Raw genomic sequence first — 18,328 nt, 5'->3', positions numbered from 1 at the left:
CGCATCCTTAGTATGCCATTTAAAATACTGATCGAAAAAGTATGAAACACTTTTTAATTACATGAGTCTTTAAAAGCCAACTATCTGTGTACTTGTATCTGAACTTACCAAATTGAGGTTCTATTTCTGTCCAGTCACCTTCCCTTCGAGTAACATAGACTCATAGGATGCTTTGGGTTGGAAGGGACCTTTAGAGGTCATCTAGCCCAACCCCCCTGCAGTGAGCAGGGACAGCTTTAACCAGATCAGGTTGCTCAGAGCCCCGTCCAACCTGGCCTTGAATGTTGCCAGGGATGGGGCCTCCACTACCTCTCTGGGCAACCCGTTCCAGTGCTTCACCACCCTCGTTGTAAAAAATTTCTTCCTTATGTCTAATCTAAATCTATTCTTCTTTAGTTTAAATCCATTATTCCTTGTTCTGTCACAACAGGCCTCGCTAAAAAGATTGCCCCCATCCTTCCTATAGGCCCCCTTTAAGTAGTGGAAGGCTGCAATAAGGTGTCCCTGCAGCCTTCTCTTCTCTAGGCTGAACAACTCCAGCTCTCTCAGCTTGTCCTCGTAGGAGAGGTGCTCCAGCCCTCGGATCATTTTTGTGGCCCTCTTCTGGACTCGCTCCAGCAGGTCCATGTCCTTCTTGTGCTGAGGGCCCCAGAGCTGGACACAGGACACCGGGTGAGGTCTCACAAGAGCAGAGAGGCAGAATCACCTCCCTAACAGACACAGGTTAATTCTCTTCTTCCATTACCTTGACATGCTTGCTTTGATCTTTCATCCCAAAACTGCATTACCACGTAATATTGATCTTCCAACACTTTTTACCATTCTCAGAGCTGGTCATGCATCAGGGATACCTGTGCAAGTTCTTTTGTTTATCACGCCTATTCTTCTTCCTGGTTTCACATGCATTTGTGACAGCTTTCACTCAGCTTTTTAATAAAAATAACTCAATTCTTATTAATTCTATTTTGTTTGCTCCCTCACTCACTCTCCTCACATTCGTCTGGCTCAATTGTTGTCTTTTATTACCGTTTACAAACATTGTGGGTGTATATATTGGTGAGGAGGAGATTTTTTGCCAGTCTGGCAGACGCAAGGACATATGGCCAATTTTAGTTTTCTTTCACTCTCCTCCTGCAAAGCTACTCAGGAGATATCCCTGGTACAGATGCCTATACTGAACCAGGCTAGAAGGGATCTACTTGTTATGTTTGCTTCTGGATTATTGTAACCAATTTTAAGTTATAGTCCAAAAGACTTCTCATCAAAAGATCAGCAGACTGTTTCTGATGCTTCTGCTCCCTTAGGTCTTACCCCTAAATTCTGCCCCTGACTGCAGAAGTCTCTTTTCTTTGTCTTTTAAATCCTCTCTCAAAATCTCTTCATTTTCTTCCTCAGCATTGTTGTTCCTAATCATTTCACGCCATGGTTGCAACCCTTGTTGCCAGAGAAAAAGAAGAATGATAGATTTTGAAGAGTATCTTTTTGTGTGGCTAGTCTTTAAATTAACCTAATGGATATGAACAAAGCGTAAAAATTACTTGAGACTTCTAGTGGCAAATTTTAGAAGACACTGGCAATTCCAAAAGGAAGCTCCTTGCTAATATACATCAGTTGGACATGCCAAAATCACAGTCATCAAGGTACCCACTGATTTAAATGCTCCACGTGATACGTCTGTATATTCCACACATGAAAGGAGTGGAGATGGTTTTCCATTATCCTCCTCAGGGTCAGAGGAGAAGAATTAGTCTAATTTAGTATAACCTCTAGCCCAACTTGGAACACAATTCAAAGCTCCTGGATTGTGTTACAATGCAAGGGAACCATCATGCTGGAGCACATTCCAGTTGAGACTTCCTCCAAAAAGCTCCCTTTGCCAGGGCATGGAAGGGGACTGGCATCCAGCCACAGAGGCTGTCTCTGTGCCAGGAAGACATTCCTTCACGAGACAGAACTCCTCAACAGTCCTAGAAAGGCAATTTAATTTCATTTTGCACCATTCAATGACACAAAAGGGTATTAATGGACTAAGACTTGATCATCTATTTTTACAAATGACAGGGACTGGTTTCTCCTAACTTTGTTCCAAGTTTGAACTCATTTTGATCTAAAAGTCATCACATAAGTAGTGTGTCTTTTACATTTTCTTTGGAAACAGAGTTTTACCGAACTTCACAAAATGGAACGTGCACACACAAAAAAATAGAGATTATTAAGCAAGTTTCTCCAGAAATGAAAAAAGTGAATGGTGGAAGATAAAATTGCGTGCAAAATTTAAGTGTTTTACTCTTTAGTTTGTCAAAATTTAAAACATTGTATTAACATGCTTTAAAAACGTAAAAGGAACCCAATACAGGACTGATTCATTGCTTTCAAGACTTACAACAGTAAGCAGGAAAAGGCTACACTGCAAAACAGCTAATAAATGGGGACATGTCTCTTACTCTATTTTGTATTCTCCTGTCTTCATTAATGTGATAGGTCTCTAAGTATTAACACAACCAGGGAGGAGATGGTCAATAAACAAGCTGTCAAGAATAACTGAGCTATTGTTTCTGAATCTTTTAATAAATGTATAAATGCAAAGTTGGATAATTTGTAGCAATAAGGTGTGCTGCTTAGGCCATATTTGTTTCCATGGTTATTGGCACAGACTGAAACACTGTTCCTTGCACAGCTGTGTGGTATGGGATAAAGTCATACTCATACAAGTAGGAGGCTCTGTAGATGGCCAGCTTGAAACTTTAAGAGGTGGCAGTATAAGGAATAAAAATAAATTTTGAAATCAGCAATTTAGCAAGAGAGAAGATGACAGAAAAATCTTTGCCCACTGAAACACAAAGACAACACGGTGAATCAAGGAACAAATCATCTATCTTCCTCTTGAGAACAAGTGGAAAGGCAATTAAATAAATAGATGAAGAACAGAGGACAGAGTAGAGGTAATATCCAAACAGCTTAAATTCCACTTCAGTTCATGTAACTAAGCTTCCTATTTAGTGGCTCTGGGCAACTCCTTAGCCTCTGTCTGGAAGCTCCTGTATCTCTTCATTGATTACACAGAGGAGCCTTGGTGGAATTTAGGCAAATCAAATACAGCCCAGGAATACATTCTGCACAAGAGAAATTTTCAAGTTTTTTTTCCTATGGGAGACCAAATTACATAACAGAGGTAATTTCAAAGATCATCATCACAACATCCATATTACATCACCACTAATTGCTTAACTGAAAATGCTAATATTGTGAAAGCAATTAATGTGTTTTAATGCCTACACAAAAGAAAACCACAATGCTAAGTAGTCAGCTCTCTGCAGGTGACCACCACTATGTCACATAGCATGGATTTTGAACTTATATTTATAGTATAGAAGAGCTGTACTGACTACCTTGTTCCATGAATAAAGAGACTTGTGAAGCTGATTTTCCTAACAATTTCTTTCTCAAAACCCTCTTGATCCTCTGATGTCTAAGAAGGGAGCTCATGCCAGTATTTTCTTCAAAGTACAATACAGGCTTTTCCCATCTCTGTTCTGTACTGATGCTTATTTTCTCCTAAATTTGTAGGAGGTTAGTACCTTTGAAGTCCCCACCATATGTGGTTGAAATTAACTCAAAGACTGAAAATTTATTAAGGTGCACAGGCACATATATGCAGTTTCTTAAGCATTGTTTCCGTAGGAACGCGTGAGTATACATATCTATAAAGCAAAATCTCATAAATCTTAGGGGCTAAATAAACAAGCATTTTCAAAAGACCAGACCCAAAGCATGTATGTTGCTTCTTATTTAGACACACAAATACTCTATGTACTTGTGTTAGAGTTTAATTCAAAAACCATGCAACTCCCTTTTCATGGGTTAAGCAAGGCATTGGCACAGCATGTGCATTTCACGTGCCCTATCATGCGAACACAACACACACACTGAAAAACCCCACCAACAAACTAACAACTCCTCAGCATCAAAACTGAATGAATGGATTCAACTACATTTATGTACAGTTACTGTTTATTTAAACAGGAACAAAAATACATATATCCATAACTTGCAATGGAGAGAGCAGTACACAAATCCTATTGTCATAATAGTGTACCTTAAACCTTCATTGAAAACATTTTGGTTTTAATCTGTCAAGATAAACAAATAATAATTAAGCAAGTCACTTTGTATTAATACAACACCTACCCCTGTCACTGTGCATCAAACTATGATCATCTTAATGGTATTCATTAGTAAACTGTGTGTCAGCTTTGCACTTTGATACAGATTGTTTCCTTACCAGCTGCCAAGGTTTGCCCCTTGCCTGGCTCACTGGTTACACAACCAATTTGATTGCAGAGGGTAACAGTGAAGTTGTACGTCCTGTAAGGTTTTAATCCCGTCACTACATAGGATAGCTCATGAGCCTCAGCTATATGCAAAACCTGCAAAGCAGATTGGAAGATGACAGTTGGTTAATAATATTTTCATTCCTATTAACTGATGGCATGTTCACTAATAAGAAACTTGCCTCTGAATTTGCAGATTCCTTCATTTAAATGTGGGAAAGCCTGCAAAGACCAACTGAGGGAGAGGATCATTTTGGAGAATCTGAACAACCTAGGATTTAGATGATAATACTTCCCATCACACTGCTTTATGAGGTAATAAGCCAGTTCCTGAGTGGATATATGAGGAAACAAAGTTATTGCCTCATAAAACTGTGTGGTGGTGCAGTTATCACTACAAACAGTGCAGCTACAATCCAGATGACGAAGATGACACTATTAAGCAGTGAAATCTGACCACCATTGAATGAGTGACATGATTAGCAGGCATTAGGAGGCAGCAGAATAACTAATACCGACAGATATTTGAATCTGCTTTACTTTAACATTACTTTAAGCTATCAGAGAGAGTGGAACTGAACAACTGTTGTATTTTAGATAACTTCTTTACCAGATGTTTATTTAGATGAAAAATCTTGCAAGCCTGTGACAAGAAGCAATTTACATGTATGCATTGTTACAACAGCCCTAGGAGCAATAGTATCCCCACTTCATAGACAAATAAATATCTGTGGTACCACTGAAAGACCAAGTCATCTCTGAAACAAGAAATACAGTGTCAGAGCACTACATGCACTCCCACATTCTGATTACCTATCACGTTTCTTTGCTCATTCCTAAGCTTTTAGCTTACTACTACTGCCATGGTATTTGTTTGCCAAACCCAGTCACTCAAAAATTACACCAGTATTTTAAAAATCACATATTAGACTTTATAAAGTTGGGTTTCTGCTATTTTAGGTTTCCCCACTTCAAAGAGTTGTCCGTTATCCTGGAAGCCAGACAGGTACCTTTTAATGAAAATGCAGATTCCTACAAAACAACATGGCTTTAAGCATATCAGGAAATATAGCAATAATACATAATCAGAACATACAAAGATCAAGGCAATTTAAATGCTGTTGCTCAATCTCATCCCTAACAATAATACCTGGGAAAATGGTGGCAAGAACCTTTGTTCCGTCATCACACTGATGCTGTATCCCATCACTTCTCCTCTTGCTAAATTATCTTCAGGTTTTTCCCATGACACGTTGAGGGAATATGGTGAAAGAGGGAACACTGATGGAGACGGCATGAACACTGGAGCTAAAATCAAATTAATACAATAACATTCATAAAATATGTAAGCAATGTGTGTAATGCAAGCTTTCTCACTGTATTTGTAAAACACCAATGCAGACAGTCTTTTCTTTTTTAACCTTATTTTCAAGCCTTACTGGCATTTTCAGATTATTTTGACAGCACATAAGAAGTACCTCACCCATCATTCTCCTGTTTTCTACTCTGGCCATGAATGCAGAATAAAACTCTGCCTATGTCTTCAAAGAAATACTAATCAGCACTAAAGTCCTAACCCTTGTAGCAGGTGGGAAAGTATATACAAATGAAAAAGTCTTGAAGAAAAACTTCATGCAACCTGGGAAAAAACTGATAAAAGCAAAAAGTGTTCAATACTTCAGCATCTTAAAAGCAATTTTGTTTGCTAGGCCAGTTTGAAATTAACATGTCTCTCACTTCGTACAAAACAGTTCCCCTGTCTTCCATAGTAAATCTGTAAAAGGATTGTTTGCACTGCAGTTAAATCCCCACCTGATTACTCTGTAATAATAGGATACCAACTCATAGCACTTCTGCGACGTACAAACAACCACACTAATGGACCTCTTCCCAAATATAATTTAACACTTTTATAACATATAGTATTTAAGAACAGATAAGCACAAAGACTCATTTTGAAAGGGGAATTAGTTTAGCCTGCTGTTTTGCAGGAACAAATGACTGAGGACATGATTTTCAAGCTAACAGCAAACAAAAGCACCAGTAATGTAACAGAGATGTTTGACTGCAAAACATAGGCTCTATCAGCCTAAAAAACTTAGATTTCTTATGAAAGCACTGAAATAAATAGCTGTTATTTCAAATATGTCAAGTGGCAATCCCTTTTGAAAATCTGAACAGAAGGGTCATAATGAGAGCCATTGTGAACTGATTAAACTTCTGAAAAAAAATGGTCTGTATTATGACACTTGGCCTCCATAAAAGCATACAATAAGTTTCAAGCACTATAATTCTGAAAAGGTAACCCTCAAGTTCTTCCAAAAAATTGTGTTCTAAACAGTCAAAGCCTTAGTTCAGGAAAACTCATTTGAACGTTCTTTCTGAATATACGTACCTTCTTGGACAATATTCCCAATTCACACCAACTGTTAATACATTTGTGACAAAACCAATCTTTTTTCATGTTTTCTCCCTTTAAAGAACATATAAATAACAACTGGGAAAATAGCGGAGAATTCAAACACCACTTGGTAGATTCTGCAATCTTACAGTTTTGAAATTTTGGTTTAATTGACAGGGATTATTTTCTTCAACAATATGATTTTATGGTGAAGAAAATGTTTTCGCTTAACATGCCCTGAGATAATCTGACCTATCTTTAATCAGTTAAAAAATGAGAATTTGTCCCTGTTTGAATCATCTCTAGCCACATTTTATTGGGAAAAAAAAAAATTAAGAATGTGTTCTAATTTAGTTTTTCCTTTTGTTTGTATCAAAAAAAAAAAAAAAAATCAAGCCAATATTTACCAGCCTCTCCTGTTCGTCCTGATATCCAGTCTGAAGATATGCTACCTGCCATGTTTACTGCTAGCACATAAAATTCATACTCTGTGAATGGCTCCAGATCAGTGACTATGGTACCAGCCTGCGGTGGAGCCAGGGCATTTTCATTAGGAGACTCCATAACTGGTTGAGGACTGAGCCATCCACTGCTTTGGAAAATACGAATTTCAGGAGGAAGGAAGTTCCCAGCTGGTTTTAATTTTTTTCTCATGTAAAGTTCATACCTTATAATTATGCCTAGAAAAAAAGCGAGACAGAAAAATTAGTGCATTTAAATGATTTCTAGAGTTCTACTAAAATACCAACACCAATATATTTAATAAGCTAACAATCAATCAATATCATAGAAAATATAGCATAAAAAGTTTTCCTCATTTCTGCTATTTTCATCTAAATGCTCACTTTGGCATTTTTTGCATTACACTGTTTATTTTCCCCTCCATGCAATTTTGGGATTTGAAAACAAATGGCTGAATTACAGTATGAGTTCTTCCATCCTCATTGGAAGACAACATCCTAACGTTCTAATCAAATGTTACTGGAAAGTACTTCAGTCACTTGAGTGACAGTTTAATGCTAACCTTTTAGAACATACTACTGGATAGGAGATATGTGTGTGTCAGTTTTCCACCAGCATAAACCTATTATGTACGCAGGAAGGTCTCACCATTTTTGGGGGAAAAAAAACAAAACAAAAACCTTCGATATTGTGGTATGAAGTGATACATGATCTAGTTTGGATCATGGAAGCAGTTTAACTGTAGGAACAGAGTGTAAGAAAGCTGACTGGAGATTTCCCAAATGAAAAGATGAGAGACATAGCTAAGCCAGGAGATAGTTAATTACCATATAATATATATATTTGGGGCTGTACTCGTGCACAGAACTGGAGATGTGGCTAGGGAGAAAAAGCTTCTCTCTTTGTCTTTGGAAAGACCAGGAAATCTGACCACACATCAAAAGAAATACAAGAGCATTGCTTAAATCTGCCTGTGCTGGCAATTACATGCATGTAATGGCTATGAACTAAACTATGAAGAGTATATGCTACAGATTGAGGGACAAGTACTAACAGCAAGTATCATGAACTGCCCCTCTAAATACATACAAGCATTCTTGTGCAGGCATTCTTCCTGTCTAATCTGGTAATAGCTAGCAAATAAGATGTTCAAAGAGGAAGCTGAGCTCCCCATACTCAGATGCCCATTTTGTGAATAGATCAAAATGCTTGTTTTTGCATGCACAAATACTTGTGCATGTAAGTGCAAGTGCACAAAGCTCCATTACACATACACTGAAAGATAAAGTGTTTACCAGTAAAACCTGTGGCATCACAAAAAGTATCCTACAACAGCTGCGTTCTCAGTTTCAAAACCCTAAAATATTATTACGCAAGTTAGACCAGCAACTCTTGGCAATTGCCTAATCCCTAACAAAGTTATACTGGTAATAGAATTAGTTACTACACATGACGGATGGTTTTAAAAACAGACTTCTCTGTTAATTCTTAGATTTTTTTTTTTTCTTCCCTGTAACCGTTATCTGTTTGTTTATTCTTTGTAAGGCAATATCACTACATCTGTCTGAACTAGGTGATCTGGCAAATTAGGAAAAAAATTAATTTTACTGTAAATGTTTAATTATAAATGTGATTTTTGCTGCAACAGATGCCACTAAAGGCTAAATCCCAGACCCAGCATATTCAGTTGGAGTTCTGGACTCCAAAAGAATAAAACACAGACTCTGAGGATACATTTAGTGGCAGACAAGCAAATTAAGACAATGCCTTACTTCATTCCCAGTTTATGTCACATGGATAAGGATATTCTAACCAGATTTGAGAAAAGGCTGCCTTTTCTTTGCAAAATCTTTGACTTACGAAAGTAAACACAATGTCCTACCATTTGGTTTCTCAGGTGGTGACCATTCCACAGCCAGTTCTGTAGAGCTGATGCTTTCTATCATCGGTGGGTGTAGCCCTTCTGGAGGAGCTTGTGCAGTAATTACTGTTACTGGCTGGCTCTTTAAGCAGCCTCCACTAGTACAAGCTTGCACAGAAAAAACATACTTTGTAAATGGAATGAGATTCCAAATAATTGTTGAAGTTTTTAAGCCTTCATACTGACCACAAGGCTGAAGATCAACCAAGCTAGTACATGTCAAAACGTATTTCTCTATGGGCCCAGAGTCATTGGAGAGGCTTGTCCAGTAAAGTAAAACAGAGTGGTGACTAACAGGAAAGATGGGATTTAAATGCAAGCTTCCTGTAGGTGTGCCAGATTTTGTTCTATATGTCACTGAGGCACTTCTTGTAAAACCATGAACATTGCTGGCTTGCACATAATAGGAATAGAAGGTATATGGAGATAACACAGTATCGGTGAAGGTCTGAACACCTAAAACAAACAGATGAGAAGAAAATTCTATCAGTCCAACACATTAAAAATAATCTTAATTTGCATACGTAAAGTCTTTCCAGCCCTAATCCAAGAGGTAAGATATTTATGCCTGTTTGCATGCTCTTCTTGAGATAATTATGAACATTGTAACTTCTCAACTTATTTTTTTTAAGAGGGGAAAAAAACCCTCCCCTTTTCCCTTTATTATCTTCCACCACACACTGGCATCACTAGAGAAATATTTTTTCCACTGAATTTCTCCTATTTCCTGCTTTATGCATGAACAAGATTAATAGAATTATCTTCTTATTCCTCCTTTGCTTGGAAATAATTATTCCAAATGTAAATCAGCATCGATATTAGTGGATCCAATTTAGGAAAAAACCCAAACTATTCTGTAAATTTTCACACCTTTGTTTTTGATTCATTTCATAGTGTAAGACCAAATATTTCACCTATTTGTGCTTTCACTTCCTGTTTTTTAAAATAGTGCCTAATAGTTCAGTTGCAAAGCATTTGATCTTGGATGAAAAGTGAAACAGAAGTGCAAGTAATTATTAAAAAGGTACATCTAAAGCCTATATTTACCTTTCTCACCCCCTACTTCCCATTACTCTAGATAGCTTTTTAGCAGCCATGACCATGAATAGCTCCCGGGTATATCCCAGAGGCAGTTACACATTTTGATCATCACAGCACAGTATGAATTTACCTACAACCATACCACCATACATTGTTTTGCCTTAAGAAATAGCGAACATCGAGTAATATATTACATGCCGGAACATGGATACTCTTAAACTTTTTCAAAGCAAATGGAGAGGACACAGCTATTTCTAAGTCCTGTCTGTACATCTACACTGGCAAGCCAGCCCTGAGTACAACTTAAGGACCACAAAATTATTAGTATTGCTAGATATTCAACCTTTGACATTGTAGTAAAAAAGCAGCTGTATCAGGCCAGTAATTGCTTACAGCGCGTCAACTACCTAGAGCAATCACAAACTTATCGCTGGAGTCCAGCAATAAAGAGACCAGGTAATCTCATCTTCATGCCTTTCAAACCCTGGTACTTCAGACAAGGTGCCAGGACAGCTCTACCAGCAGCCGCAATGGTTATTGCGACATTCTTGTGCATTAAAAGCGAGCAGGCAAGTGATGCAGCAGATTTCAGTCTTGCTGGTGAGATTCAGCTGTTTCTTTTTCAGCTTTTGGGTTAGCATGCCATTCGCAACTGCAGTTGCAAGTACTTGAGTGTACTCTAGAATTGTTGCGCCCTTTCTGAGCTGCATGGAGACACCTTCCCTGGCTGAAGTGCTTCTAGATGCAAGAGTGGGGTACCAAAGCCAATTGGACATGTGTTAGAATCCTTGGAGCAGGAGCGTGGCAAACTGTTGCTGTAAAGGACACCAGCAAGTAGAAGCTTGCCATGTGTCCAGTTTCTGATTTTGTCTCCAGAGAAAGAAACGGCTACAGAGGCAGCACTGCTCAGCATGCTAGAAACTGGGGAGAGCTGCACTTTATGGGATGATAGGATCCCTATCCTCTAGGCCTTCAACTCAAAAGAGCCACAAAAAAAAAAAAAAAAAGAAAAGAAAAAAGAAAAAAAAACACCCAGCAAGACTACTATCATCATCAGCAAGACCACAAATCCTCATCAGGTGACAAAACAGGAGCACCCCCTGAACTAGATTATAGGACCTCCCTCCTTGCCCCCGACCCAGCTCTAGAACCAACAAGCCAGCTAGAACCCGATTTGGAACCAAGTGACCTAGAATGATATATAGAACCTGATCTAGACCCAACAAGTGAGCTAGAACATGATCTACAACAAAAAAGAAAGAGCATTCTATACTGCTCTGAAACCAGCAAGCAAGCATCCCATGCTCCTGCTCTGAACCCAGCGAGCAACCTGGCACCCAACTGAGAACCAACATGTGAGCTAGAACAAAAGCACTAGGTAGCTCTGGAACCAACAGGCGAGCTAGAACCCGATCTAGAACCAACAGGCGAGCTAGAACCCGATCTAGAACCAACAGGCGAGCTAGAACCCGATCTAGAACCAACAGGCGAGCTAGAAACCTGATCTAGAACCAAGTGACCTGGAATGATATATAGAACCTGATCTAGACCCAACAAGTGAGCTAGAACATGATCTACAACAAAAAAGAAAGAGCATTCTATACTGCTCTGAAACCAGCAAGCAAGCAGTTCTGAACCACCAAATGGTCCTGAACCAACAAGCAAGCAACCCATGCTCCTGCTCTGAACCCAGCGAGCAACCTGGCACCCAACTGAGAACCAACATGTGAGCTAGAACAAACCCGATCTAGACCCAACAGGCGAGCTAGAACCTGATCTAAAACGGCCTCCCTACCAAACCACCAGAAACCTGCTCCAGAAATGACTGCACCATCAACCACCCTAGCTCTACAAACCGTGAACCTCTACAAACAACCAAAAACCCAGCCTCTGGAATGGACCTGGACTCCAGGGCCCCAGGTCAGATGTCGACAGCAAGCACATTGCTTTCTGCTTTTCAAGTACAGGGATCAGAAGAGGTACGCTGCCAGAAAAGTAACCAGCACAATCTCAACCTTACGAGAAATTTCATTCAGTGTTGATGAACACCTGATCACCAGATGGTAACTTTATTACAATAGGAATATAGGCTAGATAAAATTGGATAAAGCCAAAAGCTAAAAGGTTCTACATTCCTCAGGTGAACAACTCCACCATGGATTTAGCTGCATTTACAAATAATTAGAACAAATGTCATCTGGAGTTAGAATCTTAAGTAACTTTGGGGGGTTTTTTTCACATTTTAGAGCGAGTATTTCATTCTATCCTCAAGACAAGGATTGGCATCTCCTGAGCCTCTGGTTTCCCAGAGCAGTTAGGAAAACATTGTTTTAATTGGGCATTCTGCAATAGTATCAGCCAGATCACCAGGCCGATTTAGAAGATTACTCTTAATTTTCCTTGGGAAGTTCAGTGTTTCTATAAAACTCTCATTTAGTCAGATAATGTTCATCCAGTTGCACTCTCGAGGCGTTTCATAAGCATTACAAATTCCATACTATACTGAGAAAAAAAAAGTAACATTATCAAAAGTTCAGACAGCATTAACAACATATTCTTGCTATTCAAACACCAGCAGATTATTTCACATCATTAATTAGGGGCATTGCAGGAAATGTCAAAAATATCTTTTGAAACCAAATCTATGTTTTTATACAATAATGTTTTGTTAAATAGAAACATGTTAATGTCTCATTATACAGCTAAATACATTCAGAATTTTTCACTCTCTACAAAGTATCCAGGTACAGTTATGAAATAACATCCTCAAGAATGCACTCAATTTCAAGTACATTACAGAGCACAAATTTATGACAAAGTATAATAGCTTTTCTTTTGAAATTAATTCATATTTTTACTAAAGGTAGGCTTTAAAACCAAATTAAGGAATTGGAATATTTTCTATTAGCTCTCTAAACCTTTTTGTAATGTTTCTTTCTCTCCTCTCAATCACTTTATCCCATGCTTACATGGAGTCGCATACATTCCCTTCATGGTATGTACTGCGCAGTGACCAAATTCACAGCATAAGCCATAGAGCAATCAATCAACTGTAACAGAGCAGCATGCACCAGAACATAAAATGTTAGGTGCGTTCCAAAGGATCTGTGCTTCCACTAAATAACAGGCTTTTTTTTTTTTTCTCCGGGATACATGCCAATAATTAGAAAGACTCAGCTTCTGCAAAATATCAATGCTGCACTGGTATGAAAATGCAACAAACTAAAGAAGCTGCTAGAACAGAAATCAAATCTTAGTGGCATTAAGCCACACCAGTCTTCATAAAAAAACCACCCACTTGCATGCCATATATACATAAAAACAGTATCCAAATCCATCTCCTTTTCTTTGATAAGAGGATCAATAGTAGCACAGAATGGCCTTTCCAGCTAGGACAGAGTGTCGAATCCTTGAGGACTGCCTTCTGAGGATCCCTTTGCAAGCCTCAACATGAGAGAAGAGGGGCTGCTAAAGGCAAATCAGGAGCTACATTGATAGCTTAACAGAAGGTGCTAAAAGTTAGAGACCACAAAAAGCTTTCCTAATCTGTTAACAGTTTAAAACCAGGAGGATGAAAAAAATGAGTTTAAGCACATTATGGTCTCTTCCATTCCGCCCAATTCTTTCTCTGGGACTTTGCCTCTTTTAGATTTTAGAGCCTGTGTATATTTACAGGGAATGCTTTTGGTGAGTCAATTAAAGTTTTTCAGATTAAAAAGTAAAAAATTATCAGCCATTTTGGGTGACTCAGTCTGAGAGATTTTAGACTGGAGTATTCATTTCTTTCAAACAAAATTAACAACACAGAACAGTAACTCACTAAAGGAAAGCACAATAATGTATTCAAAATCACAGTGAATGATAATGACAGAAACGAGAAATAATTAAGAAAAATTGCACATATATATAGATATGTACACACACACATAAACACAAAATCTTTGATATCATCTTCCTGTAAATACTTACTATAAGGGTAGTAGTCTTCAGTTGTATAAATTTCAGCCTCATCCCTATACAGCTGGTAAGTAAGCCTGTTAGAATTTGGAGAGTCAGGGGAACTCCACGAAAGACTGATAACAGAGGAATTGAGAACTTCTCCTGTAGGAGGAGGTTGCTGGAATGGAGCTAAAACATGCACAAAAACAGAGGATGTAAAAATGAAGGTAATCAATAATCACACGATTTTAAATAAAAATGCAATGAAACTGCTAAGTTTTCTTCAAAGAAAAACTCTCAAGCAGACATACAGTCACTCAGGCAAGACATTAATAGACTAAACTGATCCATCCAAATGCGCTCCAGAAAAGCTTTTTATCCAAGTACATGAAACAAGTTTATATATTTAAACAAATGACAAATAAACTTTAACCCCTTCCCCCCCCAATTAAAGCAAGTACACCACAGTTTGCCAAACACTTTTTTTTTTTTAAATGTTATTTCAAGACCTCTATAAAATGGGAACATGTTTATCTGGTCACATTATTGAAGTCTATAGTTCAATTGTAATCTATTTTTTCCAGAGAATTCATTCCATTTTAGCATAGGCCAGGTATAACTTCCTCTATTAGACTAGAAATGGAAAATCCAACTAACTACAAATTTTACTGAAGTGTTACAATAAGCCTGCTTAATTAAATGACAAAAAACATAAAGGGACAAATTTTGAAGGCTATCTAGGCAATTCACTTCCATTTGTTTCCAATGAAATTTAAATCAATGAGAGCGAGGCATCTAACATTTCAGTTTGGGATTCTTATTTACCAAAATACTACTCTATCACCTCCATTAACTTTGCAAAATGTGCTACTTAATTGCACTAGCATCACTAAAAAGAAAAACAAACCTGAAGTTCACAAGCCAAAAGTCTCACATTTTCAGAAAGAGCTGTCAAAGTCCCTCCTATGTCTCTTTTGTAATCCAACTGTATGATCATGGTCCTTTCTAAGATAATGGCTATTTCTCAGAAATTAAACTTTAAATGCATAGATATAGACATATATATACACACACGTGTGTGTGCACATACACATATATTTTTCTGTTGGACTCGATGGTCTTAATTAACGGTCTTTTCCAACCTAAATGATTCCATGATTCTGTGTTTCTGTTATTATTCAAGTCAGAGCATGAGTCCATATCCTGCTATGAGATCTCCAGTCAGCCTGTTACACTACGGAAAGCGCTATTCTCTGACCCTCAGTGTACTGTGCATTAGCACAGAACAGGAGTGGTCTGTTTTGGCAGCTAATAATTGCTATAGCTTGACTTAAAGGCAGACTGTGCCATTCCCTACCCTCTTTACCAAGGGAGGGAAAACCAAGAGAGCATGGATCTAGAGGAAAACATTTTGCTCGAGGAGTGAGAATAGCCAAGGGCAGTACAGAAATCAGCACATGGAGTAAGCTAGCAGGAGCTGGATCCAGAACCACCCAATAAGCTTTTCTCCCCTACATGAAGCATTATAGAAAAAAAAAATCAACATTACAAACATGTGGCTTTTCATTAATTTTTTTCTCCTTCTGTTTATAAACTATCATAATCTCCATTGGATATTTGTTTAATATACACAATTCACCAAAAGTTAATTATCAAAATCTGTTCAGCCAAGCTAACAGGAGACAAGAAGCAAAGAGTGAAGTTGCAGACAGAAAGCGATATGAGGACCTCAAGCCACACAAGTGACAGATGTAGAGACTTACACCAACATCAGTGGGTCACGTTTTACATACAGGTTTTTAATACAAATCTAAAATGTGAGTTGAAGCTCTTTATTTAGAGTAAGATAACGAAAAGCCCTGCTCCTACTGCAGTATCTCAGCCAAGAAATCGCAGAAAATATTTCTAGAATTCATTGGATTGAACAGAACACATAATCACCATGTCCCATTAGAAAGCATAGGTTGTTTAGCTGAACTCAAAAACTCGAGATTGGCGGCAGAGTTAGGAAGCAAATGTATGCAAAACTGTCTACAGGAGTAAAGTTTGAGAATCAAAGGAAATAAGTGCTCCTAAATCCCTTTGGCATTTTTCTCCATATAATACAGGCTTACAAGAACTGAGCAATCATAGAAATTTACCAGCATAACGTTCATTCACCATTCTCAGTCTCATACTATCACATATTGCTCCTACGCGTTTGCTGTTTTGCGTTTTAGATGTGTAAACGCAGTACTGTATTTCAGATTTTTTTATGGAGCATCTAAGATACTGTTGGGTAGAAAAATTGAAAATAGGTCTTTTCCTTAAAGAATGTTAGTTGGACAGTGACAGCAACTCACATTTACTTCCCTTGGCAAAGACTTGTAAGCAGCAATGGTACATGTCAACAAAATACTGTTCTGCAATGAAAATAACCACAAATATCAAGCTAGGCAAAGCTCCATATCTGTGCAACAAGTTAAAATATTTTGGTATGAATAACCAAAAGACTGCAATTGCTATATCATTTATGTCCAGAAGAGGACTCCACTTGTCATTTAGAATACTGCCTGATGTATTTTTTTCTAACTAAAATCTATGATATTATTTATCTATGTCATATTATTATTAATCAATTTTATAGTTGAATTGCCATTGACCTTTATGCAATGTATATCCCAACATAAATAAGTAGGTTGGTTTATGTTTGTAAAGCACTTTGAAGATGAACAGCATCATAAAAGTGCCATGTATTATTATTATACATTCAGTTGAAACATCCTACATTTTTTAAAGAAACAACAAGCCAATCAACTATCTACACAATGAATAGATACTATGCCTTCTACAGAAGAGTATGGGGAAAACAAAAACAAAACTGTTTCTAAGCACTTACAAACTTCGAGAAAAAAATCATCTTTGGAAACAGTCTCTTTGTTCTACCCCATTCATAGCACTGCGCATTCTGCAATGCATATTATTTGATATTTAAACTGATTTACAATGAAATACAAACGGGAATCAAAGTGAGAGCTGCCGTCCTTGTAAACGAACTCTTTGTGCATGTACATCTCTGTTTGCAAATCTACAGTGTGGGCACATCACAATGATGAATATCATGTACATACCCATGCAAAATATATAAAGAAATATTTTGTTGAAGGAAGATCCAGAAACATGCTCCAGAGATCACTTGGGAATGTCTAACCCTCTTGTTGCATTACACATGGCTACCTGAGCTAACTCTCACAGTAGGACCAGTCTGGCCATTATTAATTAGGCCTGCTGACAGAAATGACCAATTAGCATCTGCAGAGTACCTCAGCCACTAGTTACAGGATTTCCAAGACTGGGTTGTTAACTGTGTACGGCAGTAAGGTGTGTACAAAAACGTAACATAACTCTTTCAGAATTAGCTGAGGTCCTACCCACACAGTTTGGCATTGCATGGTATGACGTCCTCAAAGCCCGTTTCTGAACATTGAACTGAAGGCAGCTTAAAAATTTATTTTTCTTATTACATATAATATTTTTCCTCCCCTTCTTTAAAATCTCTGAGAGCTTAGAGACTGTGCACTGGTGAGCAAAATTGAACATTTAATTTTGACTACTTATGACACAAACAAAGGCTGAAATTGTACCATCTCTTCACATTCAGACTTACTGCAAGGGCAGAAGTGCAGATGTTCCATTGCAATGTGTTTCATTACAATTCATGATCTGACCATCAACATAGCAGTAGCCCCACCTCACACACAACGATTTATGACGCTCTGTTACACCACATCATATTTTCCCAAACTGACTGGAAAAAGCCGCAGGAGGAGAAAGGCAAAGCTACATTGCACTGAGGAGCAGATTTTGAATTAATCACCAGGAGCAGGTCTTCGACAGACCTTCTGTTCTTGAAACCTTCTGAAGACAGGTCTCCTGCCTCCTGTCAATGGCAGGAAAGGGGGCTAAGCTGCAAGTTGTACAAATACTATTGCATTTGTGTGACTAAAAGGTGAACTCTGCATTGGTCACTACGAAGAACATGGTGGGAAGTGCAAGGGAACTACGGGCCATTACTTCTCCCCTGGGTTAGACTGCAAGCGTAAGCTGTACATATGACACAAAGCATTCTGTACATCTCTCTGGAAAACACTCCTAAGATACTCACAGTGAAAATCGCCCAAACTTCAGGGACCGGAAATATGGGAGGCAGGGGGGAGAAGGGGTGGGTGTCAAACCCAGTTTAAGTACTGCTGA

The 18,328-nt window shown here is 38.1% G+C and overlaps 1 protein-coding gene across 1 annotated transcript in view; it reads right to left on the bottom strand.

Moving 5' to 3' along the window:
• Positions 1-18,328, bottom strand: part of USH2A (usherin) — a 398,473-nt gene that overhangs the window by 295,605 nt on the left and 84,540 nt on the right. Inside the window, exons 15-19 of the mRNA XM_075707636.1 lie at positions 14,126-14,284; positions 9,077-9,571; positions 7,140-7,412; positions 5,482-5,639; positions 4,283-4,427 (exon numbers count right to left, since the gene is read on the bottom strand). Coding sequence (XP_075563751.1) covers positions 4,283-4,427; positions 5,482-5,639; positions 7,140-7,412; positions 9,077-9,571; positions 14,126-14,284 — 1,230 coding nt within the window. The remainder of the gene's footprint in view (positions 1-4,282; positions 4,428-5,481; positions 5,640-7,139; positions 7,413-9,076; positions 9,572-14,125; positions 14,285-18,328) is intronic.

Source organism: Pelecanus crispus, chromosome 3 (genome assembly GCF_030463565.1).
Source record: "Pelecanus crispus isolate bPelCri1 chromosome 3, bPelCri1.pri, whole genome shotgun sequence".
NCBI lineage: Eukaryota > Metazoa > Chordata > Aves > Pelecaniformes > Pelecanidae > Pelecanus > Pelecanus crispus.
The sequence above is the reverse complement of the archived record's forward strand: the minus strand, read 5'-3'. Positions and strand labels throughout refer to the sequence as shown.